Here is a 27,468-nt window from a genome sequence, read left to right as displayed (position 1 = left end):
TTCTTTGAAGTAACATGCGTGTGTGCGCAAGGCATGATTCTAGAGCCTCCCCATAGCCTGCACATCTTTTCTCCTCACACACGCGTATTAGCTATCGTGCCATAAACAGTGAGACATGTCTGCTAGTTTCTGTGATGCTGTGGCCGCACACAGCAACACATAATAATAGTCTTATATCAAGTTGATTTGCTTACTTACATCTCTCAAGTTTGTGTTGCTAACCTACCTAGGCTATGGCATACTGTATAGGTAATTTAGGCCTACTGTTAGGTTTGTCATTTCAGAAATAGAACATTGCAAGAACTTTGCAAGACATTTATGTTTCCCATGATCCCAGAAATATTTTCTTCGACTTTTTCATTCTTTTTAACATTAATTTTATCTAATGACACAGAAAGCATAACAAATTGCTGAATTTCAACTTAGCAGCCACTGTGGTGGGTAGGATAGAGCTAGCATACCACACATATATAGTCATATATGGGCAAATTTTTATATTATATTATTATATATTATAATGTAATGTTATCAGTAGCCTATAAGGGTAAATAGCGCTGATTTGAAGCTACCTATATTAACTACCAGTGAGCCACAGTCTCCCCGTAGCATGGCACAGTGCTTCACTTTTTGCCACACAAAGTGCGTCCAAATTCACCCATTCTTCTCTGTTGAACTACTCGAGAAGTATTTATCACACAGATATCACATGAAAGGGCCTTTTCTCAGCTTTTGAATAGTGCTAGTTAGTCGCTATTTGCTGTTTGCGGTTCACGAGAAAAATAACTTGTGTAAGAAATGTAATCATTATTCTCTGCGCCCATCTCCACATCCATTCGTCTCGGTGGAATATCGCACAAACTCTTCACGCAACACATGACAAACCATATATCAGAATAAACAGCAGACCTTACCGAACACAAAGGTGTAATGCATTCCCGTGTATAATTAGCAGTTCCAGAGTAATCCTGTTTTGAAATAAATTGTAGCAAATTTCAACATTCTCCAACTTTGGGATTTTAACATTTCTTAAAACTGAGCTGTGCTTACATCACTCATATATCTGTAAATATTAGAATCAGAGAATATACAGCTCATGGTTAATAATTTGTCAATGTGGCCTTAATGATTTATTTTCACAAAATGCTAAGCATGCATGTATTTAAGTTAAATCTAGGGCTGCAGCTATCGATTCTTTTTGTAATCGATTAATCTAGCACTTTATTGATCGATTAATCGATTAATTGGATCATTTTTTTTTTTTGCATTTTTAAACAACCAAAACACATAATGCATAAAGAAAATGACATGGCTGTAAAATGATCAAGCAATTGGCACAGAGGTATTTATTCTAAGATTAGGCTACAAAACTAAGCTCATTTATTGCAATTTACCCATTTAGTGTTTTTAAGTGCCAGTGCCATCAATTAAATAATGTTCAAAATGCTCTCTGTAAAATTGCAGCCTCTTGTGCATGACTTAGCTGGGCGAACAAAGCTGTCCATACTATGTTGTGAAGTGCTGGGAGGGAGAAGAGGGAAAGCAATTTAATTTATTAATATGTAGCCTACAACAAGTTTCATGCTGTAATCTAGACCTGATCAACATAAATATCTGTTTTATGTATATTTCTACACCTGCAGCATTTACCATTAGGCTACTAAAACATAGCCTACCATTAGGCTACTAACAAATAATTTTACCATTAGGCTACTAAAAAATAATTTCTGGGGTGAGCCTATTTGCTATGGTAACCTAGCAACCTGTGTGTGTGTGCACGCGTGCGGTGCGTGAGGAAAGATGAGGGTGCATGCATGTGTGTGAGGGGTTCTTTTTAAGGCATACTGTCTTGCAATTGAACGTGAATAAGTTTACTTACTTAAAAACATCAAAGCTAAACAAGCTATCACGACATCGCTACAAATACAGTATGTGATTAAAATCAGCCAACATCAATGTAGGTAGATAGCCTAGATGATAGATAGGCTAGATAGATTGATAAATAGCCTAGCCTACTTTATTGACGCTTGGTGATACAGCATGGAGTGGATATTTAGGTTCAGATGCTTGTTCTTTTCCTTTTTGAGTATGTAATGATCCCAACACTTTACTTTAAACTTTAGACATTCTCTGCCATTTATGGATATCGTGACTCCGCCATCGCGCCAGCTAAATTCAGAATGTATCATGATTCACGCGCTAGTGGTGTGCTTCCTGAACAACGGTCCGTGTGGAACAATCAGATCCCTGCGCGTATAGTGCGCGTCATAGGAATTTAACGAGGCTTCGAGGCAGGCTTTTTGCCTCGAGTAATTTTTGTAATCGAGTTATTCGAGTAACTCGATGAATCGTTTCAGCCCTAGTTAAAACTGTGCTTAAATTGGTCAATGCATGACTTCATAACAAATCAAAATAAATGTTAAATGAAGCCTAGATACAGTATCTGTAAAAATCATATGATGTAGGCTACACAGTATAGTTTGATCAAGTTGAATAGCTCCAGAACTCATGCCAAAGGATGGTCTTAAAAGAGCCACACCACTTTTATGACGCTTTGGCATATGAATACTCTTCTGTTGACCTTTAGTTTTGTTGATACTGTGCATGGAGGACAGACCAATTTTGACTTCTGTCCCAACAAGGTGGTAGGTTTAGAGGAAAATTCAGAACATTTTAATCGTATCGCAATAATGCCGATAACCGTGATCATTTAGGTTACTATAATCATATCACATTTTCATACCCATACCATATCTCTAGTGGCTGGTGAAAATGTTTTTTTTTGTGTGGAAATTTTGGAATCCACCAGCTACAGTGGCAGGTGGACAAAATATTTAATTTCCATCCCTGGTATGCACGCACACACATGTGCACAGACAGGCACACACACACACACACACATAAACACAAACACGTACACGCACGCACAGACAGGCACACACACACACACACATAAACACGTACTCGCACGCACAAACACCCCCACACACATAAACACGTACACACACGCATGCACAAACACACACACACACACATAAACACATACACGCACGCATGCACAAACACACCCACACACCCACACACACACGAACGCACACATACACATAAACACACACAAGCACAGACACACAGGTATGCACACACGCACGCATGCACACACACACATAAACACGTGCGCACACACATAAACACACACACACATGCAGGCAAGCAGGCACACGCACACACACAAATAAACACACACACACACACCCCATTACCCCCACACAGGCATGCACAGAAGCACACGCACACACACAAACACAAACATGCATGCATAAACACACGCACACACACATAAACATATACACACACGCACACACACAAAAAAACACAGACAAGCAGACACACATAAACACACACACACACACCCCATTACCCCCACACACCCACTCACAAGCAAACGCATACACACACGCACAGACACATAAAACACACACACATGCAGGCAAGCAGACACACACGCACACACACCCCATTACCCCCACACATACACTCAAAAGTGAAAACACACAGAAGTACACAACACAAAGTGTACAAAGTACACAAAATCAAACGCACTCATGCACACACTCATTTACATACACTAAAGTTGCAAGAGTAGGGGATGGAGAAATTGATACGGGTGATTTATTTTTTGGGGAGAGGGTGTACAGGACTGAGAGGTGGACATATTTTGTACCGCTTTGCCGATGAGATACCTGTTTTGGAGAGTTTCAATTGCACTGGAGGGAAAGGGAGGAAGTAGCGAGCTGGCTCTCTGTTTTGTTTGAACGTCAACAAAAGTGCCGTTACCCAGCATCGCTTAGAGTGCCTTTAAGTTCCCTATCTTATTATTACCGTCAGCCCACTTTTTTGGCCCGGTCCTGCTCCTAGACCTTTTGTTGAGATATTGCCACCAGTCCAACTTTGGAACTTCCGTCACAAGTGGCCGTCACAAGTTGTCGATAATCGTAACCTAGTTGGGTTGTGCCGATGGACGATATCATCGTCCATCGTGATGGTTGACAGACATCCCAGACAGCCGCGGAGTAGTAATCGGGATTTGTTATTTGTAAAAGTTGTTTACTTCGCCCTCCAGCCTGGACTGTGCGATCGCAGCCCCTAACTTTCACTTTCCGCCGCCGTCATAGTCTGCATGGCCGGTACACTAATAACGTGGGATAGTGTACTACTGAAGATTTTAGATGAGTGACCGCGATAGGAGTCTTTAAAAGTAGCTTTTTTGCTAGGCCCAGCGAATGGCAATGTGGAATATTCCGCTGGTTGGTGCACAGTGTTCAGATTGATTGTCTATCCATCTTTTACAACGATTTTCTTGGAGCAGCTCTTCTACACAACTTCGGTAGCCTGGTCAGTATGTCAGCTGTCATCAGGCCATATGTAGGCAGCTGTATGCATCAGATGAGTGGTAAAAAAGTTGAATTGGTAGATTCAACAGAGAACCATTCCTTTGAGAGTAGGCCTGCGAAAATGTACTGCAGATCCACAAATCAAGCTAGGTTTATTTTTGTTTGCAGTCATCATGAAATTATGTGTAGCAGTGGCACCTGATTTCAAACTTAAAACAAGCCCACGTTGCATGCTGTGCCTGTGCGCCTACATTGGGGGACTCGGATGATGCTGGAAAGAATTCCACACACCTTTTTCCCACTGCGGTAAGTAAGATAATTAGTCAAAATGTTAAATTGTTAGTGTTGAAAGTTTTATCGTGGTTTACCATTACACCGGTAACCGTTACATCCCTAGTCATGATGTTTTAGTTTCACCCATGATTATTGTTTAATTGTCAGAATAAATCATATATTTACGGAAAAGTATGTCTTATTGTGTTGTTTTGTGGCGTTTAAGGACATGCAAGGCATTGTGAGAATAGGATCTTACGGTGTGTGTAACGGCATTATGGGTGTGACACGAAGCAGCATGATAGTCGACACGGAGTCTAATACTTTAAAGGTGCTCTAAGTGATGCTGGGCAATGGCACTTCTGTTCACGTTCAAACAAAACAGAGCTAGCTCACTCCCTTTGCCTCCCTCCCGTGCAGCTGAGGGTGCATTCACACTAGACTGTTCGGTCCGGACCCGAATTTGTTTGGACTGATGGTTCGGTGATATTTGCTTATGTGAAAGCAGTCTACCGGACCAGGGTCCGCTAGAAAACATGGTTTCGGTTTGTTAGAACACCGGTGCAGTTTGAATGCTATCTGTTCCAAAACCAGGAAATAAACTGCCGTTTTTGCGACGTTGCCAATCGATATTGGTAAAAAGAAGCTAGTGTTTATGACATAAACGGACCCAGGTCCGCAAAGAAAAAAAATGTAATGTGAACAGAGACCAGCTGGGTCAGGTCTAGGGGGGAGTAATCACACTCGGGTACGGTCCAGTTAAACGGACCCAGTGTGAATGCGCCCTGAAACTCTCCTAAACGCGCATCTCCAAACAACCAACAACATGTTGCAATAATATAGCGCTTATCTCAACACTCACAGCACTTCACAGAGAAGGGGAGACCTCACTAACCATCACCAATGTGTAGCACCCACCTGGGTGATGCACAGCAGCCATTATGCGCCAGAACGCTCACCACACACCAGCCTGAGGTGGAGAGGGAGGGATTGAATGGGCCAATTACACTGGGGGAATGATTAGGGGGCCAGATTGAATGAGCCAGGTTGGGATTTTAGCCAGGACACCGGGGAACCCCCTACTCTTTGTGAAAAGTGCCATGGGATCTTTAATGACATCCAGGTGTTGATTTGTTCTATACACTGACACAGGGATTCAAGGGGACCATAGTTGTTTGGTGACGGAGCTAAGTAAATTTGTGTGTCATCTGCATAGCTATGATATGAAATCAAATTATTTTGGATGATTTGTCCAAGTGGGAGCATATAGAGGTTGAATAATAGTGGCCCCAAAATCGACCCCTGGGGAACACCACAGGTCAAGGACATTGGTGTTGAGGTACAGTTTCCAACAAAGAAACTTCTTTCTTGTAGATATGATTTCAAAGCAATGTATCTTGATGATTTTGAGGAGCTTCAGTGTACAAAGGGAGTTAAATATCTGTTGAAAAATATTATTATTGACAGTGAAAAAGTCTTTAACAAGAAAATGGCTTCAGAAGCATCCTTCAACGGTCAATGAATGGATTGATGTTGTTTATAATATATACAGTATAAAATGGAAAGAATTACATTTACACCGCAAACCCAAACCGGACAGATTTCATGAAAACTGGTTGTATGGCTCTTATATGTGTCAACTATAAGACCTGATTTTATGTAATATTGGTTCTGATACACTGCTTTCGATTTTCAAATTTATGAGATTTGTAGGAAAAGACCAAGAACTCTTATCTGCAGGGTAACTTTACAAAGAAGTTACAGGGGTGCCAAAATTGGGCACATAATATGTATGTTTTTATAGATGTAATATTTTCTATCTTTATGAGGATTCTTTTTCATCAGAATAAATTTGCTTAAAAAAATTTGAATAAATAAAGTTGTTTTTGCTAAAAGATGATTTATTTATTTTTTTATCTCTGCTCATATCGTCGATGGGTGCCTGTTTGAGTGCTCCAGCATAATACTGGACTTGTTTCATCTTTATGTTTAAATGGGGCCCAGGTTGAAAGAGTTCTCCTTTAGATATGTTTGGGTACCCAGACAGTAAGGGGTTCAGGGTTTACCTGTGAGGGACTGTTGTACCATAGAGGGCTAGTCTACAAGGATTAAAGTTCTCCGTCGTAGGACGGATTTCCGTCAATTTGATTTTAGAAATGTCATATTTGAGATCGATGCAGATCCGATGAGAAAAAAAATTGGAGAGGGGGGGGGGGGACTATCACCTTTGCTTTTCCTTTTTTAAGGCAACTGGGCAATTCCATGCAAAGGTCATCCTTAACATGGAAAAAAAAAGTTGTGCATACGCAAATAGAACTGTTGTTAAAATCTTCATTTAGGTCTATATTTTATTGTTTGTAACTGATCTGATTGAATTTTTTTGGAGAATTACACTCTTTTTACATCATAAATATGGTGTGCAACCATACAGAAACAACATTTTTTCACATGGTAATATTATACATATTTAAAAAGTGGATAAATGGACCCAAGGTTCAAACAAATTGTGTCATTTGACAAATTCCAGATTGACAAGGGAATGGTAGAGTAATGTCTATGCTCAGCTTGCCTTTAAGAGCACAACTCCTTACATTTGTAAGGCTTTTGTTTTTAAGTCAGCAAGTTCCATGGCCATGTCACATCCATAACGTTTTATAGGAAAAGTTTATGCTACACATACAGTGTTGATGCAACAATGTCCATAGTGTCTGTGCAAAGCTGATTTATATCAATGTAAAGTAGGGGTGTAACGGTACACAGAAGTCACGGTTCGGTTCATACTTCGGTTCGGACATCACGGTTCGGTACGAGTTCGGTACAATGGAGGGAAAAGCAAAACCAAAAATGCAGAAAGCTATTTTTTTTTATTATTGTGTATCAGGCTGTACCAGTGTCATACAGTCTCTTCCCTAAGCTATCTGCAACAGCCTGAAGTGTGTAAGATGTAGGCTAAACAGTAGGCTACAATAAGTACCCAGACTCCATCTGTAAGTTGTAAACAAAATAAGACAATCAGCTATAAAACTTAAAATAGGCCTACAGCATCTCTTATTTCTGAAAGTGCAAATTACATAGAATAATGATTTTTAAAAATCCACTTAAGCAAGACCTTTAACATCTGTGTTTAGTTGTATATGGAAGGGTCTACAATTTGCCTCAATATTTTTCAGTGTGTGTACAGTAATAATCTACCCTACTAACTATGAAAATATCACACTATTTTGCCTTCTTTTAAAAAACGAAATTGCTCCTTTCATTTCATAAACAGACTACAACTAAGTCACATGACTTTGCCCTTCGACGTTAACTCACCGTAGCATGGTTTGTTTATTAGCCTGGTTAGCGTTGACACTTACTGTCTATGCACTTAACACTACAAGCTCCTCATGTGAGAAGTTACAAGTTACCCCAACATAAAGGTAATTACCACACAATTTACATGGCTTTCTGTCATTACGAAATCATTTAATTTAAGACATAGGTTTTGGCTCTTTTTGTATGTGTATCCAAAGGTTGGTGAAGCGCAGGGGAAGTTTTTTTTGTTTTTTTTTCATTTCAGTGATTGGTAGCCTACATCATCTGGGTGATTGCTTCGAATATGTGTAGCATATATTTCCACTCACATACCCAACAACTGCTAAACAACGCCGACACACAGTTTCTTATCCACCACTCTCTCGCCTGTACTACTGTAACTGAAGTTCTCAAACTTGCGAAGAGACCAGCGGTAGTGCTACTATCTCTGACTAACTGACTCGACCAACGACCTGACAAAAAAAACATAGGCGCCAATCAGAGCTTCAGAGCTAAGGCGAGGCTACAGATTAGCGTTAGGTGTCGCTAAAGAACTCCCGTAACTCTCGCTACTTAACAGTAGCCTAATTGCGCATGACATTAATTAATCCGCACACGAGTTTTATGTTTTTTTATACCGTGTATTCTCCGTGTAAATTCATGCACCGAACCGTGACGCCCGTACCGTTTCGGTTCAATACGAATACATGAACCGTTACACCCCTAATGTAAAGTGTGATGACCAAATTGTGCCCCTTTCTTACTTTTAAAACCTTTAATGGTGCGTTATGGATGTGACGTTATGGATGTTACATAATGTGAATTTACAAGACTGGAGACTTTGTTATACCTCAAAGCCGATAAAACGTCTGTTCTAGTGGCATGTCAGTTTCAACGCATTTCACCTTAGTGTTTAGGCCTACAATTGACATTTCAAAGATTATTAGGTTGATCAAAACTACAAGGAGGCCTTGCCTAACTATTAGCAAAACAAACATAATATTAAAATACCTCCAGTGATTAGCCTAGCCATAGCCTATTTTCAAGTGGCCTAATAACGAAAATCTGAGCGATTATCTTCCTGTAACTGTCATACTGTTGTTGTACAGTAACTGGATTATCGTGTTAGCTGGTGAAGATGGCTGACTTTGCAGCTGGAGTTAACATAGCAACCTCCTTCTGTTGCAGATCTGTTCAGCCTGCCGCTCACGTCTGCTTAACACAGTTTAATTTTAAATGTGACGCGATATGCCAGCATTTGAAGTGTCAGGTCCTCTGTAGCTAATACCCACAGAGTAACATTAGTAACGGCAGCAATAAACTAGATGTACCGCATAGCGGTACAAAATAGGACCGCCTCTCAGTCCTGCATATTCTCTTCGCAAAAATAAATCACGCTTGTCAATTTGTCTCCATCTCCTACTCCTGCAACTCATGTGCATGTAAATGAGTGTGTGCATATGTGAGTTTGCTTTTGTTTATAAGATTGTGTGTGTGTGTGTGTCTGTGTGTGTGCATGTGCGTATGCGTGCCTGTGTTTGTGTGTTTATGTGTGTGTGTGCGTGTGTGTGTTTCCATGCGCACATGCGTATGCGTGCCTCCATGCGCACATGCGTATGCGTGCCTGTGTGTGTGTGTTTATGTGTCTGCATTCATGTGGGTGGGTGTTTGTGTGTGTGTGTGTGTGTGTGTGTGTGTGTGCTTGCCTGTCTGAATGTGTTTATGTGTGTGTGTGCTTGCCTGTCTGTATGTGTGCGACTGTGCGTGCGTGTGTGTGTGCGTGTGTGTGTGTGTGTGTGTGTGTGTGTGTGCATGTGCGTGTGTGCACATGCGCGTGCATGTACTTTATGTGTGCAAATCACAAATGAGTTGGTATGGGTTAGGTTGATGTGGGCTCTTGAGACTAACATACCATAAATATTTTGTCATCTTGGGTGCAACGGTTCAGGTAGGGCTAGTTATAGGGCTAGGTACATGTTCCCTGGTGTTTTCAGTTGATGACGGTAAAAATATGTATATATATTTTATATTTTAAATGACTTGTTGTCCTGATTCTTCCTGTGGATCTTAGTGGGCACTGAGGAAGCAATAATTTCATCGCTAGTTTTTCATGATTACTATTTCAATTGTTTCATATCAAAATTCACTACTTAATTATGTGTTTTATGTAGTTTGTCGAGGACTGGTTCAGACACGTCACATCCATAACGCCAGTTTTTCCTACATAATGCATTACGAAAATGACGCATAGTGTCAAAAACACACTTTTTGTGTTCATTCAAGTCTCCTTCATGCTACATATATCATAGTTTCGGCAGTTACCTTCAAAATTCACAGAGTTTGTAGAAAACCTGTAATCTCTCACAAAAGTGTGTCCATTTCATGTCACATCCATAACGCTGATAAAATGCCTTGTATTCTTAGGATGAAATTGATTATATGAAATTTGAGGATTTCTCAGTATTCAGAGGACAGAGGTTACATTAAAAGTTATGCAAATTAATTCACTGATACTAATTTTGCCCCCACTCTAAGGCATTTTGTTTACCAATATGAGTCCAATTGTCACATCCATAACGCTGGAACTGCCCAACTACAAATATTAGGTAAATGTTTAAAGACCTAATAGTGTTCTTGAGAACTTTCTGTGTCTCAATCAGTGACCGCTCAAGAAGACAGCCTACGTCAGCCATGAGTTTCGCTTTGTTTATGTTGTAGCTACACACTTGTCTCGGGCGTTTGCTTAAAAAAAAAAGAACACGTATGGAGGACTATAACGGTTTAAAAGTTGGATTATAGTGACACAATCGAGACAGCTGATGAGGTTGGCCAATCCGTTTAACTTTTTTGGATATGATATTGTGAGCTCTATGTGTGAATTCGGAGAAGCGTAGGCTGTGTTCTTTCCGTGCATCAATGTAGACAATTTCTTACTATCGTGAACTTTTGTCAGGGGAGGTCATTCATTTTGGGTGTCACCTACAGTATGACTTGAACAGATAGCCTGCTATGCCACCCGATGTAGGCTACTATTATTGTTACAGTTTTTAATCAATGCAACTAACATTATGTGTAAAGCGACGCAATATAAACCGTAGCCTATACAATTCATTATCCCGTCTGTTATGACATGTACAGCAATGTTTTTCACAATTTGCGACGGAAGGTTTTGACTGAGCGTGTTAACATAAAATAATAATAATATTGTCATCATCGCGAACTGTCGAGTAAGGGTGTCAGTCGTGTTTGTGACGCACAGACAGCCTTGTAGCCTATTTTGCTTAGGCCTCACTTTTAACGACAGTAGGTTGTAAGTTGACAAAAAATAACCATACAATTAAAATAGTCACCTTAAAACTTTGATATAAAATATGATTAATTTATAGCACAAAACCATAACCAGTAGGCCTACCAGAACCTTGCATATTAGCGTCATGATTTGTGTACGTCTATTTGGCAAGGCCACTAGCTGTCATGGATGTGTTGTTGCTAAAGGAAGGCAGGTGTCAAAAGTTAAAAAATAAATGGAGATGGGCAGCTGTTGGAAACGGGGGAGAACTAACAAGCCATGGTGTAAAGAAATTAAAGTGCCAGGGGTTTGGTTTTGCGCGGTTCGCTGCAAGAAAATTGTTTATGGATGCAATAGGAAAATGTTTTAGCACGCCACCAATCAGAAGACCGCCATAAGGTTAATGTTCGTGCACTTCAGGACATCTTCCCTACCTGGTGCAACTATAGCCACCACGACAGAGGTAGGCTACGTTTATCTATGGCTGACCGTTTTTACGTTTAGAAAGTAGGCTACGAATGTTCTTTCATAGCGCAACACGACCTGTCCCTCACCATATCGCAACCTCTTGTCAACCTTATACAATCTGTTGCTGAAGACAAAAGCGCCGTCTCCAGATTGTCGTTATCAAATGTGCAGACCTCCTTCATGAGCACACACAGTATTGCTGCTCATTGGAAAACTGAGTTGTCTGTAAAGCTCAAAATTACCATGTTTTCATTAAATGCGGATGAGGCAACAAATGGAAATATGAACAATACAGTGATGGCCAAAAGTGTTGGCACCCATGCTAAAGTTGACTGAAAAGAGGAATATAAAATCATCTTTTGGAAATTGATCTTAATGCCTTAAGTGAAAAATTAGGAAATATCTAACCTTTAAGGACACCAATTTTCTTAGTGAATGAATAATGTATCATAAATAAATAAATGTTCTTCCTTAAAATACAGGGGTCATAAGTATTGACACCCCTATGTTAAATTCCCATAGAGACAGGCAGATTTTTATTTTTAAAGGCCAGGTGTTATTTCAGTTAGCCTATTAGCTGGTTTGATGCTCATTGAGCTCAATGCAAATCAAACCAGCTAATAGGCTAACTGAAATAACACCCATGCCAATCTCTAGGTATGGTGAAGGGTATGTGATGATGTGGGGCTATTTTAATTACAAAGGCCAAGGTAACTTTATCAGGATGCACAGTATTCTGGATCCATGAAATAACTGGCCTTTAAAAATAAAAATCTGCCTGTCTCTATGGGAATTTAACATAGGGGTGTCAATACTTGTGTGATTCTTCCACACAACCTGTCTTCAAATCTTGAAGGTTCCGGGGCATCTTCTATGAACTCTGATCTTCAGTTCTTTCCAGAGGTTTTCAATTGGATTCAACTCGTGTGATTGACTGGGCCATTCTAACAGGTTGATTTTCTTTCTCTGAAACCAATTGAGAGTTTCCTTGGCTGTGTGTTTGGCATCGTTGTCTTGCTGAAATGTCCACCCTCGTTTCATCTTCAGCATCCTGGTGGATTGCAGCAGATTCTTATCAAGAATGTCATGGTACATTTCTCCATTCAGCTGCAAAGGAATGAAATGCCCGCACTCAGCTAAAACTCCCATATATTTATTTAAGTGTTGCAACGTTTCGACCCGACTGGGTCTTCCTCAGGCATTTCTCCATTCATCCTTCCTTCAATTATATAAAGTCTGCCAGTGCCAGACGCTGAAATACAGCCCCACACCATGATGCTCCCACCTCCAAACTTCACTGTTGGTATGGTGTTTTTAGGATGATGTGCTGTGCCATTTCTCCTCCAAACACGGTTTATGCTATGACAGCCAAAGATTTCAGTTTTGGTCTCATCTGACCAGATTATATTTTCCCAGTATGTCATTGGCTTGTCTAGATGTTGTGCAGCAAACTTTAAGCGAGCTTCCACATGCCTTTTCTTGAGCAGTGGTGTCTTGCGTGCATAGAGGCCATGGCGGTTGATTGCATTACTAATTGTTTTCTTTGAAACAACTGTACCTGCTTCTTCCAGGTCTTTCTGAAGATCTCCACGAGTGGTCCTTGGTTCAACTCTTCTAAGTATTCTATGGACTCCTCTGTCAATAATCTTGCAAGGAGCACCTGGTCGTGGCCGGTTAATGGTGAAATGATGTTCTTTCTACTTCCGGATAATGGCCTCAACAGTGCTCAATGGAACTTTCAGAAGTTTAGATATTGGTCTGTAACCAATGCCATCCGTATATTTTTCTACAATAAGCTTGTGAAGGTCTTGGGACAGCTCTTTGCTTTTACCCATCATGATGCTTCTTGAGTGACACCTTGGTAATGAGAAAGCTTAATCCATCTGATATTAATTTGCACTAATAGGGGGCAGGATTGCTTCCTAAATATTGACAGATTTCACTTTCCATGCCTTTTACACCCCTTTTTCTTCATGTGTTCAATACTTTTTTCCTATGTCATTTCACTTTACTACACACAACTTAATTTATGGACTTACTTGTTTTGATATCTTTGTATGTGTGGATTACTTGTGTTGTTACTGACATCTGGTGAAAATTTCAAGCCGATAGCCCCATGAGAAAAATGTTGACATGTTCAATACTTATTTTCCCCGCTGTATATATTGCATGTCATCCATTTCCCTCCTCCACATACCTGATACCAACTTTTCATGTTTACATTTTTCTTGGTAATTGGATTAGTGTTTTTTTGTATGTCGATTACAAATGAAATCTTCTTGTATGATTTATCTGATGTTTAATAGTGCAGTGTCTTAATCATGTGTTAGGTTGGACGGAGATGAAAACAAAGTGAAATTAAATGAAACACTTTTAAAATATACACCCATAGACTTAATTTCTTTATAATTTAATTAATCTTATCAACACAAATATTTTAAATTATGCATATTGAAGCTATGCCAATGTTAGAATAATTAACAGAGCAATTGAGTAGCATAGCCAACAGGTAAAATAGTCTTCTGTTCCCCAAACTTAGAAAAAACACTGGTTTATTGTGTGAAGTGAAAAATATTCTCACCCAAAGAATTACAAATATAATTTTGTATTTGAACTAAAAAAGCAGGATGGTTCACTGCTGAAGCAGCCTATTTTTAGAATAATAATGTCACAGCAAACAAGCTTTTAAGACATTGCATATGGTCATCACTTGTAGACTTGTACACATGAATTTGTGCGAGTTCTCTTTTTTTCCCTTTGTTAAGCAACTTTAGAACAACTTATTTATATATAGCTAGGCAACTAGGCCTAGTTTTGGTTGACCTATCATTTTCAAATACATTTATGGTAGGAGGGCACCACTATCAAGCTTTCACACACATACCACGTCGCCAGCTATATTGTCAGAAAGACACTAGGCTATGTTAGTAGTCATGCTTTGTATCAATTTCAGTTGTGGCTCTCAGTTGTTGGCAGAGACCTTTCTTTTTATTTGAGCATGCTAGCTCTCGACCAAAAGTGTTTCTGTGATTGTGGAAACTGCTGCTTTAATTTGGGAAACCTCATACAGTACAATGCAGTGGCTCATATATGACCAACAGAGGGCGTACTGTCTTCATAATCTCTGTCCTTTCTTGATATTTTTAGAATAGGCACATTTTGGGAGTTTTGGCTTTGTCTTCGTAGTAACTTGTCAATAAATTGGATTTGTATTAATTTTCAATGAGTATAAGCCTAAGTCCAGTCATGCTACAAATTGGACACTTGCGTAAGGTTGGCCTAGTCTACTGACAAAATACATGGGCCTTTAAGAGATGAGGTGTAGTGAATTCTGGTTTCCAGTAAGGGTGTTATGGGGAAAAGGTTTTGTTTTGTTCACAGATAAGCAAAAAGCCCAACATTTTCAGAGAGAATACTAGTTCAAGACTGTCTTTGTGACCCTGCCAGACCATACTCTAGGATGTGAGGTTTCACATTAAAGGAATGCAACATAGCTTCTGTGTTTATCTGTAGACATTTTAAGAGCCTTTATGTCGTGGTTGGCTACACTCTGCATTAGTTTCAGGTGGCCTTGACTGGGTTGGTAACTTACAGTGCGATAAAAGTAGCCAGTCATTATACAAGTACAAATACAAGTATGTATGTACATTATACATTATACTGGAGAAGAATTAGTCTTGTCCAGTAGTCTAGTCCAGGCCAGGCCATGCAAGCTTCATAACGCAGTTATTAGAACAGAAACACTCCACCTGTCAGTTTAGTCATGTTATTATGTTATTATTTAACTTCACCTATTAGACACATGAATAGGCTATCCAAAAGGTCTAATTGGTCTTGTGTTAAAAGCTGCATTGTAGGCTAACGGTTTTTCAATGGTTCAGGGTTACTTCCTGGTGCCACAGAGAGAGGCAGTGCTGAGTTAGACACAGAAATCCTGATAGAAATTTGATAGAAAAATACATGGAAAATAGAAGGACAATGCGATTTGCTCACAGTATTTCTGCCATAGTTAGCTATTTGTACAATTCTCGGGGGGACTGTGTGTCCTCTTGTGGGCTAGAATTGGTTGGATTAGTAGCCTACACGGATGTCTAAGGTCCGGCTGATTGCGGTTTAAACGGCATTATAACTGGGAGCAGTTTCAGCGGCGAAGCACTGTCGCACTGATTTTGTCCTCGCACCATTGTTTGTGCGTTTATTTTTCTGTTCTAATTTGGCAGCAATATATAGCCTACCATTTCGATCGACAGGATAGGTTAACGGAAAATGGGTTGTTTGGGTAACAGTAAGACGGAGGACCAACGCATCGACGAAAAAGCACAACGCGAGGCCAATAAAAAAATAGAGAAACAGTTGCAAAAAGAAAGACAAGCTTATAAAGCCACACATCGTCTACTATTATTAGGTAAGGTCATGAATGTCCAGAATGCCCTGGGCATGTGTGGTTTAAGCTATTGTTACATTTTCAGAGCTGCTCGTTATAGTCTAGCCATTTGACAGGTCCTCAGTGTGTCATGGTGGTCGAGCCTGATGCCGCTTTGATCGTGAAAACATTGTAATGTATTATTACATTCGTTAATCACAACGATAGTTTCATTTGTACATGTTTTAATTGCATTATTTCTGTTTGCTTTTAAGGGGCCGGGGAGTCGGGGAAAAGCACTATTGTGAAGCAGATGAAGATTCTCCATGTCAATGGTTTTAACGCAGAGTGAGTAGGTTACTTCTGTCTGAGAAGAGGCCATATTTCATGCAATTTTGCAGTGATATCACTGCATCATTTGTCCAACATTTTATCTAAAACATTTGGGACACATGGAGCATAATTGCTTCAGTAGCCTATTCTGGAGATGGGCTACTGCAGCGCTTTTTTGGCCCACAGTCCAGTGGTATGGCGACGCTGTTCTCATTTATCGTTAGCTCACTTCATAGCCATAAAACACCAAATACGCTGCTGGATTTCTAACATGTTCCCCTTTTTCCTCCAGCGAGAGCTTATACAATATTGTTGTGGTTGCAGTGGGCAAATGTTAAGTGGTATTGAGAAATTAATATGTTAAGAGTCGATTAAATTATAGTGTTTGATGGCGCTTCTTATGCTGGTTTGAATTCCATCATACAACTTAGTTCAGATGTCATTTGTGCAACATGGCTGTCAGTGTCTGTTTTTATTTGAACTTGTATGTTAATATGTGAAAGTTTGAGGCTGATCTTACTCTGAGTGATTCTTTTCTCTTTGTTTATACAGAGAAAAGAGACAGAAAATACAAGACATAAGGAAAAATGTTAAGGATGCAATTGTGGTAAGTTTAATGAATCAGAATATTTGGGTTCTGTAAGCTATAACCCTCTGCATCACCACACATTTTATTTGAAGTGCTTGTTATCCTGTTTTTGTTTCTTTTCATTTTAGACTATTGTCTCTGCTATGAGCACTTTAATACCACCTGTTCCACTAGCTAATCCCGAGAACCAGTTTCGGATTGACTACATCAAAAGCATAGTACCACTCTCAGACTTCGATTATTCACAGGTGAGTATTTTAACATTTGAAATACATTCACTTTGAATCATAATAATAATCATTTGGTCTGGCCTTTTACAAAGCCCTAACTACTGATTTACAGTTTTGTCCTGGTAGCCGACACAGTGTGTTGTGGGTTAAAACTGCAACAGTTTGCCACTTTTTTGTGGAATGTTTTATAGTTGCTCTCAACGTCATATTCAACCTAGATTTGATGCTATAAAGCGATTTGCTTGTTGCCTCAAAAGTTGAAATAATTTTACCTTTGTTCTGCAACATTTTGCATTGCCAGTGGTTATTTCACCTGTAATCGGTCAATCGCATTAACATTGCACCATCTCTTGTCACTAGTTGCTTGCAGTTTGAATGGGACGTAAGACCAAATATATTGCAAAAAGATAGCATAAAAACTTTTTTATTGGTGTTTTTGCATGTTTTTATGTTGTTTGCTCACTTGTTTGAGATCAAAACTGTAAAGTGCATGGGAGACATGGCCATGGTGAAAATGAAGCATGTGGTGTTGTCATACATGTTCATGTTTATTTAGAATATCAGGTTGAAGAGAACTATAACACTGTGCATTGTAAAGAAAAGAACAAGAATGTTTTAACAAGGATGACTTTTCATGCTTAGACAGTGATTATGGCTGGCATTCAGCAGGAAAGATTAAACACATAATGAATTAACATTTGGCTTTGTTTGAATACTGTTGTTTGCCATATGGTGGTTTTCAGAACATGTTCTAAGTCGAGAAGGTCTGGGTGTTTTTAAATTGATTTAAAGTGCTGCTAATATTGCCAGTTACCCTTAGTGTTTTGGGGTGTAGAGTTTTCCGATTTGCTGTGTGTTTACCTCTGCTTCATTTCTTTAATTTATTAATTTATAATACCTTCATTTATTTTAACAAAAGACTTACAGTATAGATTTAAGCAATAATGCATTAATTGGCTACTCCTTGTCATCCCTTTTAAGTATATATTGATTACCCCTTTAGCATAATTTGTCAATGAGTAGAGTTCCATGAAAGCCTGTCGGATTGTCCTGATGGTGAAGGGGTAACTTGTGCATCAAAAAGTGGTGAAAAGGGTCAAGTCAGTGCAATACAAGATGCTATTCTCTCTATTGTAGATCAGTGTACTAATTTGAGGCTGTTATTTTGAGGTGAAAACTACATTTAAAACTGCATGCTTTGATTATTGGGTTTACATGAACACTTTTAAGTGGGTTTATATGAACACTTGAATCAGAAAAAAATGACATGTATAACACCTTGATTGGTATAAAACTGCCAATCAGATTAGAATTTTAATCTAGTTAATTTTAATCGAATAGTTTAAAGTCGGAATGGCAAAAAATTGTCCATGTAAACCCACATAATGTGAGAATAAACAGCAAGGGGGAGAGAATAGTTTTTAATTCATTCACATTTCATTCATTCTCTATGAAGCACATGATATTCCAGGCTGAAGATTTGCCATAGCCTGTCCCAACACTAGCAAGCTGTGTGGTGTTTACCTCTCTTAGCCCTCTCTTCCAGATTATTTTGGTTTATTTGACAGACTGCTACGACAATTATCAAGTACTAGTGCAGTGCCCGTTCAAACATGCCATTCCTGAAGAAAACCTGTAGCTCAATTACATGCCCACAGGTATGCCTGCTTTAAAAATAGGATGATAGGGAAACATCATTCCAGCTAAGCATTCAATAATGAATACTGAATATTATAATATATTAGCCTATAATTAATGTGGCCTCTAATAAATTTAGGCATGGCTGCATGTGACATTTCTACAGAGCAGAATGACATAATGACAACTGTTTTGAGTTAAGGCTAAATGTGTATAGCTTACTGAATAACTTCCTAATGCTATTCGAAGCTTGCACATACTTTTATTTTGAGTGGTCACTACATACCCGTGTTTAATGGCGTGATAAGTGCCGTCGCTCAGTCTGTAACTTGTCTAACGTTAGCTATGTGGCATTAGCCTATCGCTCGTTTCAATTTGGGACCTTGCAGTCGGAATTGTCGTTTTAGTCAAAGTCTCTTAAAAGTCCAAAGTAGCCTGGGCTATTCGAGTGGTCACTACATACCCGTGTTTGTTGGCGTGTTGTTGCAAGTAATCATTTTATGCAAGCAAACTGCATACAGGAAGTCTTTATTGTTGAGGTCAGGCATGATAATCATCTTGCATCTTAACCCACAAGCGGTTCCCGAGTAATCTGTTTAAATTGCGACTGACTATCATCAAAGTGAGACCTAGCAGAGCCCGTTCTCTGGACCTAGCTACTGTTACACGATCCATGGGGTGGAGCTCCCCTTGAAACAGTGCAGTGCAGCGATAAACGTCCTACGTAAATAAGCATATTTTGAAATATGCATTCAAAAATCTTCAAAATCGAGAGTGCACACCTTTGTGCCACGCGCAAGCCACATACGAAATCTTAGGTCAGTCTGACAAACGGTCAGCGAGATATGCGTGCCACAGACACACACACAGACACACAGACACTTCTTGCTTTATAGATAGATGTTGATAAATATCTTGTTGTACATCTATAGGGCCATTTTTCCTTATGAATAATTGCAATGAACTAAAAGGAGGATTACTGTTGGAGATGTTAGTTAGCCAGATGTTCAACTGTGCAAGCTGCTTGTCCAGGTCAGTTAGTCAGTTACTAAGTCAATTAATTTATAATTTAATTGATCCATCTCTTAATTGGGATGCTCAATTGCAGACAAGCCTAGGCAAGGCTACAGCTAAACTGACTTTGTTCCTTTGCTTACCTAACATTTCACTGAGAACATTGCTGATGTGCAAAAAACCTAGCCTGGCAAGAAACCTTGAATAGTAATCTGAAACTGTTTGTCTCCTTTGTTGTGTGTAGAGGTATTTGTGATGTACCTGAAGTTGACCATATTTAACTGCTCTTCCTATCTATATTTGATGACACCATTAGAAATGTGTCAAACCCACTGTCTTCCACTGCACCTACCAAATTCAGGTCAGGGCTTTCTTTAAAAGTTGCATACCAGCACTGCTACTGGTGATTTCTTTGGCAATCTTGTGTAGGTGTAGGTGGTGTTGCTACCGTTTCATGGTAAAATAACGATGACAAAATAAATAGTTAGCCACACAGATAGAACTTGACAGTTTCAGGTGTTGTATGGCAATGTATTACTACAGTAGCTGACTTTCATTTTCAATGAAACTCCATTGCAATAAGCGAACAGACTTCTTGCAGAGTGATATGAAAGACGTTAATCAGAAGCACAAAACCTGTTGCCATTGACAGCTGTGATTATATACTTTGCCGGTGATTATATAGATTTAACAGACCACCAAACGTTGGGAAGGCCCATTCATGTGAATGGAACTTTCTGCAGCACTCTGAAGAGCAGTATAATAAGTTTGCCTTATTGCTACACAAACTAATGTTATTTCACAATATTTATACTTTTATATATTTAGTCTAGATCAGGTATTTTCTAGGGTTGTGAGTGAAATTTAGTGTGGGATTTAAACAGTTAAATGTTGGTTAAACAGTAATTTTGTGAAACTGTCTGAAGTGACATCACAGCACCACAACAGGTCATCAGATTGTTGCAGTGCAGTTACACAGGTCAATATCCATATTTTTCCATTGAATAATGCAGCGAATGTTCATATGTGGATGAGATTTAGGTGTATCGTGTCAGAAAATGTAATGTGCAAAATGTAATGTGTATGTGAAAGTTCTAAGTGATTGTTATTCTATAATTTTGTTCTACTTCTATGTTTCTCTCAGATTGAGAATAGTTACTTTTTCAAGTGTATTGAAGATGTAGATGTCCATGAATTTTAGTCTAATTGGTCTAAAACTAAGTTTATATACAGTGTTTAGGATAAGACTGAAATAGATAGAAGTTAAGAAGTTGACCATTGCTTAACTTTTCAAGGCCTATTGTGAAATGACACACAAAAACATGTTTTCATTATTAGTGAAGTCCCTCTGTAAGGCCACCCATTACAGTACACACTGTAGTTATTCAGAGCCCTTGTATCACAAGCCCTACTGGAAAAAGCCTTGAGGATCCTGTTCAACTTTTTTTATGGCTGTGGCAGGAGCAGCCATGACAGGGCTGCAGAATTAGTCCCTCTTTTGTTTCTGTAGTTACAGCATAGCGGGTGAGAACAGCACCAGTTGGAGAGGGTTCGAGCTGTTCAATGGACTGCTATCTCAGCAGGATGTGCAGAGATGGGGGAGGGGGATTGAAGTGTTGAAGTCTACAAACAAGTCTGGTTGTTGCTTTTGTTTTGGCTTTGTTGTATTTTAAGTTATTGTAGATATTTTACCCCTGTGAGTATCAGAATGGCCTAATACCAAATACCTAAATGGACACCCAAACCAGACATACCTACTGATGTCACTTCATGACAGTGATCAGACAGACTTAGGATGTTGTTTTCTGTAATATGAAAGGGCACTAATCATACTTATACTAGTGCAGTGCTTGTGGGCCAGAGCTAGATCTTCTTTAAAAGGTGGGTGTAAAAAACCCCATCATTCCAACTAATGCAGTAATGTTTATAATACACATTCACTAGGCATGATTTAAGCATTATTGTATTTATGGCTGTTTTTTTACAGATCAAAATGACATAACACAATCGATTGTTGTGACATTCAAAATCCAAAGACAGTCCAAAGAATTCAAAGTATGATTGGCGGACTCTGAGTGTCATTTTACGAATGCAATGCATTACAGTATTTTTAAATGTTGTTTTGAACAGTACCCGGTGTCGGTTGGACTGTGTTTGAAGTCAAGATCCACTGAATCCTTGTATGCAAGCAAACCACATCCGGACACGTTGTCTCTATTTTGTTTATTAATAGTAACACATGATGTCTTCTAACATTATATTTTATATGTCATTGTGGTGTAGTAGTTTGCTGTAGTGGTTTCACCCCACAATAAAATAATAGGTCATATGCTAGCACTTATATGCAACTTTTTTACTCTACACTTTAGGCTTATGTACAAAATAGAGAATCATGTGATACTGATATTGATACTGCCTGAAGAGGATACAGCTAAAGACCACATTTAAAATCACCTGACCACTCACAGTACATTCACAGTTCACAGACTTGTACACTGAATGCCTTGTAACAATGCTAATAATATGGTGCCTACCTATAGCAAACACTACCTTCAACTAATGTAACTACCCTAAAGCTGCAGTTGGCAAGATTGTTTTGATCATATTCACTGAAACCGACACTATGCTCCGACAGAACAACATAAATCAGCCGGTTTTAGAAAAAACCCTGCACTTCTACCTCCACCTAGAGCCTGTTATTTGTTTTGGAAAATTCCACAGCTCCCGGTTCTTCTGGTCCAATCAGAATTATCATTTTATCATTTCATTTTATGAAAAAGTTCACACACAGAGATCTAGAATTAGTTTGCATTACAATCGTGGTCTGCAAATAGGCTACTTTTTATATATCAGCACAATGTTACATTAGGCTATGTGGTTAATTCACAGCTATCCCAAAAGAGGAAGGCTGGACAAACACAAAATGAAGAGGGTGGAGAAAGCTCTACTGCTGATAAGGTGTTGGTTAACTAGACCAGTGGTTCTCAAACTGTGATACACTGTGACTCTCTAGTAGTCTCGGATAATTTTTTATAAAGACGAAATAATCAGTTCAAATTGTATCAAAATATATATGATAAAATATAGCTGCAAACATGACGGGCCTGACCTGTGCCATTTCGGAAACCAACAATGCATTCACATGTGAGTGTCAGTGCACATATCTGATGTGTGTGCAATTTGTTTTTGCCAGTTTTATACATTGGAAACACTCACTTCCTGTTGGGTGTGACGCTTTCCACTGTGACGATGATACTCACTAGGTGTCACTTCACCAAATATGTAGGTTGCAGTGATGTGCCTCTTTGTGTCTGTGTGTGTTTTGACTAGTGACATCAATTAGAAGTTTTTTGTGTCAGCCTGTGTGTGTGTGTGTGTACATGCATGCATGCATGTGTGTGTGTGTGTGCAGATCTTTCCAATGTTTGCAATGAACAGGCAGGTCAGTGTAATTGTGTGTGTGTGTGTATGTGTATCTGTGTGTGACACAGAGAGAGTGAGTGGATGTGTGTGGTGTGTAGTGAGACTTGTGTGTGTTTTTGACTGATCATGTTAATCACAATGTCTTTTTTGTGTATCAGATTCTGTGTGTATATCTGTGTGTGTTTGTGTGTATGTGTTCCAGTGTAGATGTGTGAAGTCAGGACACTAGTAAGATGTCATGCACCTAAACTGAAGTGATCTAATGAATCTGACATCAATATCCAAAATAAATGGAAAAAAATCCTTCTACTGTCAGTTGGTGGCGCATTAATTAGGCATGTGAATATCATCATAATAATAATATCCAATATTTTCGAACGTTTCTTACCAATTAACCAATGTGTAGTCAATGTCTGGCACACTTCCTGTTGGTCAGCTGGTGGTGCTAGACCAGGTTGGCAGTTTGGGCATGTGGATATCATCAGATTTATATTACCTAATATTTTGTTAATAAACTGACTTTGGCCAGCTGGTGGCGTTATGCCAGACAGGAATATTGGTTCATTGGGTGTCATACACAGCTAATCTGATTAATCTAATGAATCTGATTATGATATCCAACAGAAGTGAAAAAACACATTCCTTCTCTTGCCAATTGGTGGCGCTATGCCAGGCATGTTAATAGGACATATGAATATCATTAACTTGGTATGTAATATTTTGTAAAATTTCAGATCATTCAGTCAAAGCATTGAACATTTTTGGCACATTTCCTGCTTAGCCAGATGGTGACACTATGCTAGGCATGTGAATTACACATGTGAATATCATCACAATAATGATATCCAATATTTTGTAAAGTTTCAGATCAATCAGTTAAGTCATTGCCAATTTCTGGCACATTTTCATGCTTGGCCAGGTGGTGGCGCTATGCCAGGCAGGCCCATTGGGTGTTTGGATCTCATCATTTAATATATATTAACCTGAGAAGTTTCAGACCATTCATTCAATGCACTGTGACTCTGACACATTTCCTGTTTATGTGGCAAGATATTAAAATCATAACATATTACAACATATCAAAAATCCCTCCACAATTTAACATCGTGTGACATCAGTGTAATTGCCATTCTTTATGTTGCCAGTTGGTGCCAGATATGCATTATGGGCAAGTGAATATCATCATTACTATGGTATTCAATGACCTGTGAAATTTAAAACATTTCAAGCTATGCATGGTGAATTATGACACATTTATTGTTTATGTGGAAGGGTATTATTCATAGTTTTGCCATTTCGTCAAAATACAACATATCAAAAAATGCTTCACAATTTAGAAGCAACAGTACCTTGGCATCATTTATACCAACTTTGACATGAATCGGATCAAAAGTCTAGGAAAAGTGCGTAAGAATTGATCATGTCCAAAACGCACAAAATCTCAATTACCTCACTTCCTGTGGGCATGGCTAATGCCATGTATATGCAAAAGTTGTTTGTCTTCGGGAGGTACATACACCTACCTAATTTGGTGTGTGTAGCTGAAACTATATGCCAACCACAAGTCTCAGTGACATAAGGGTGTTATGGAGTTCCTGGGCCACATTTGAAGCCAAGTCTTTATCCCTATGTATTCACTGAACCAATTGATGTGTGTGCCAAATTTCATGAGTTTTTGCTCATGGGAAGCACCTCTTTTGGCATCACAATTAATCATATGTTAGTGTGCACAAAATCACAAATACCTTACTTTCTGTTGGGCGTGGCTAATGCATTGCACATACGAAAGTTGTTCATCTTGGGGAGACACCTACCAAATTTGGTGTGTGTAGCTGAAGAAATATGCCAACCGTGGGATGAGTCACATAAGGGGGCGCTAGCGAGTCCCTGGGCCACGCCCGGGGCCAAGCCTTTGTCCCTGAGTAGCTGGCGCAATGACTGACGTGTGTACCAAATTTCATGAGATTTCGACCATGGGAACTACCTCAAAAAAGGCAAAGTCAGCCCCCCCGACCCCAAAAAAAGAATAATGATAATCCTTACAAAAACAATAGGGCTTCGCACATCTCGGTCAGTGCTCGGGCCCTAAAAATACTTAACTTAATAGGTTTACTAAACTAGGGTAATTGTTTGGAGCATAGTTTAAACTTAAACTATGACAAGTTAAAAGCTTCAGTAGCTGAGATTGGAGAAAGTATGCATACAACAATTTTTGCCCGAGTTCTTAATTAGTCAAGGCTTTATGGATGAGTGGCAAAGCTCTCATTAAATCTCAAAGACACATGGGAGACGTCAGATGGAAGGAAGTTCTTTGGTCTGATAAGACCAAATTGAGCTTTTTGGCCATCAGAATATGCTATGTTTAGCAGACATCAAGCATAGCACATCACCAAAAATGCACCATACCTAATTTGAAGAATGGTGGTGGTACCATCATGCTTTGGGGATACTTCTCGACAGCAGGCCCTGGAAGGCTTGTAAAGGTAAAAGAAAAATAAATTCAGCAAAATATATGGAAATCCTGGAGGACAATCTGATTAAGTCTGCAAGAGAACTACGACCAGCAAGGCAATGAGAAGCATAATGCAAAAACTGCACAGAAACAATTTAAAGACAACAAGGTGAATGTTCTGGAGTGGCAGAGTCAAGCCCAGACCTCAATCATATAGAAAATCTATGGCTGGACTTGAAAAGGGCTGTTCACACCCGATCCCCTTCCAAACTGACAGAGCTTGAGCAGTTTTGTAAAGAAAAATGGTGTAAAATTGCAATATCCAGATGTGCAGGCCTAATTTTAACCTATCCACGCAGGTTCCATGGTTTAATTTCGGCCAATGGTGCATCTACTAAATGCTGACTTGAAGGGGGTGAATTTTTATGCAATCGCTTATTTTGCATTGTATATTTTTCATTATTTAACATTACTTTGTAGAAATCTGCTTTTACTTTGACATTAAAGGGGAAATCCGGCCATTTTTAACCCCAAAATCATTTTCCTTAGGGTCACCTCATGTTGGCTGAAGCAAATAACCCAGAACAATTGATTTGACCAAGCCGGAGATCAGCCCTGGCTGCCAAGCGCTTCGAAATTAGCTATACAGCTAGCTATGGGGGCAAGCGATTTAACCTAATTTGGGGCCTCTAAACACACTCAGAAAACCATTCCAAGACCTATGGAACACGAGTTGCTTCCTTACGAGACACCACCATGCTCGTTTAACTCAAATAATGTGGCGAAACATTATAAACTTTGTGTTTTTGCGTGGAGTCACTCACATAAGATTAGGCTACCCCGTTGACATATCCAGCCCATTGCAGAGCCGACGCGCTCCCAGCCATAGCCACAGAAACAAAAACTTTTTCCTTGTTGTTTTGATTGCAAAAAAGAAACAATCGAGCAGTGCAGTTGTCATGTCCCTAATATCTCCATGAAGCTGTCATGTCCATATTTATGACTATGTAACAACATAGCAATGATTGCTTACAGGTAATCAGCAGCCTACAGCTATATCTGTGCTCTTGAAAGGCATATTTATCTGAAAGTAATTGTGAAAGATATTACCAACTTTTTTCTTAGTAGGGGTCCAAGCAGCGAAACTGCGGCAAACCTATTGTTTTTGTTCTGATTATTCTTCCCTATTATTATGACCGCAGCAAAGCTAACTATATTACGTTTTTTTTCCACCGGAATTTTTTTTTTCTTCAGTAATTTTGTGTCAATGATTCCCGGGATACTGAAAGACTTGGTGGGCATGTAGCCCTACAAGGATGACACAGAATAGGGATATAACGATTACCGGTATAATGGTAAACCGTGATAAAAATGTTGACGATAACAATTACCGTCTTCATTTCAAATATCATGATTATCACGGTTGATTACCACGTTGTGGAAATCATGTGTTTAATCCTTCCCAGCTTCATCCAAGCCTGCTTTTGACATACAGTAGGCCTGGTACAATGAAACAAAACTGGTACCCTACTGATTCTGTTATCTACTTGATGGATTTAACTGTGGCACAAAGCTAATTAAACATGACCAAGGAAAAAGTGAAAGGGACAACACACAATGCCACGGTAACGTTATGCTATGAATTAAGAATGCTCAGCTCAGCCAGATTTGTTTGTGCAGTCAGGATGTAGGCCTGCACCAGAATAAAGGAATC

The 27,468-nt window shown here is 39.2% G+C and overlaps 1 protein-coding gene across 2 annotated transcripts in view; it reads left to right on the top strand.

Moving 5' to 3' along the window:
- The window catches only part of LOC143133623 (guanine nucleotide-binding protein G(olf) subunit alpha), a 276,765-nt gene that overhangs the window by 17,108 nt on the left and 232,189 nt on the right, over positions 1–27,468 (top strand). Inside the window, exons 1-4 of one of the 2 annotated variants that reach the window (XM_076293379.1) lie at positions 15,674–16,117; positions 16,351–16,423; positions 16,961–17,015; positions 17,126–17,245. In XM_076293379.1, coding sequence (XP_076149494.1) covers positions 15,979–16,117; positions 16,351–16,423; positions 16,961–17,015; positions 17,126–17,245 — 387 coding nt within the window. In that variant the 5' untranslated portion in view covers positions 15,674–15,978. Of the gene's footprint in view, positions 1–15,673; positions 16,118–16,350; positions 16,424–16,960; positions 17,016–17,125; positions 17,246–27,468 lie in introns of those variants that run through there. The other variant, XM_076293378.1, reaches the window with a different exon arrangement.

This window comes from Alosa pseudoharengus, unplaced genomic scaffold (genome assembly GCF_046254945.1).
Source record: "Alosa pseudoharengus isolate Yale_2024_CS ecotype anadromous, Long Island Sound unplaced genomic scaffold, YU_APseudo_1.1 YU_APseudo_1.1_scf_2, whole genome shotgun sequence".
NCBI lineage: Eukaryota > Metazoa > Chordata > Actinopteri > Clupeiformes > Clupeidae > Alosa > Alosa pseudoharengus.
The sequence above is the reverse complement of the archived record's forward strand: the minus strand, read 5'-3'. Positions and strand labels throughout refer to the sequence as shown.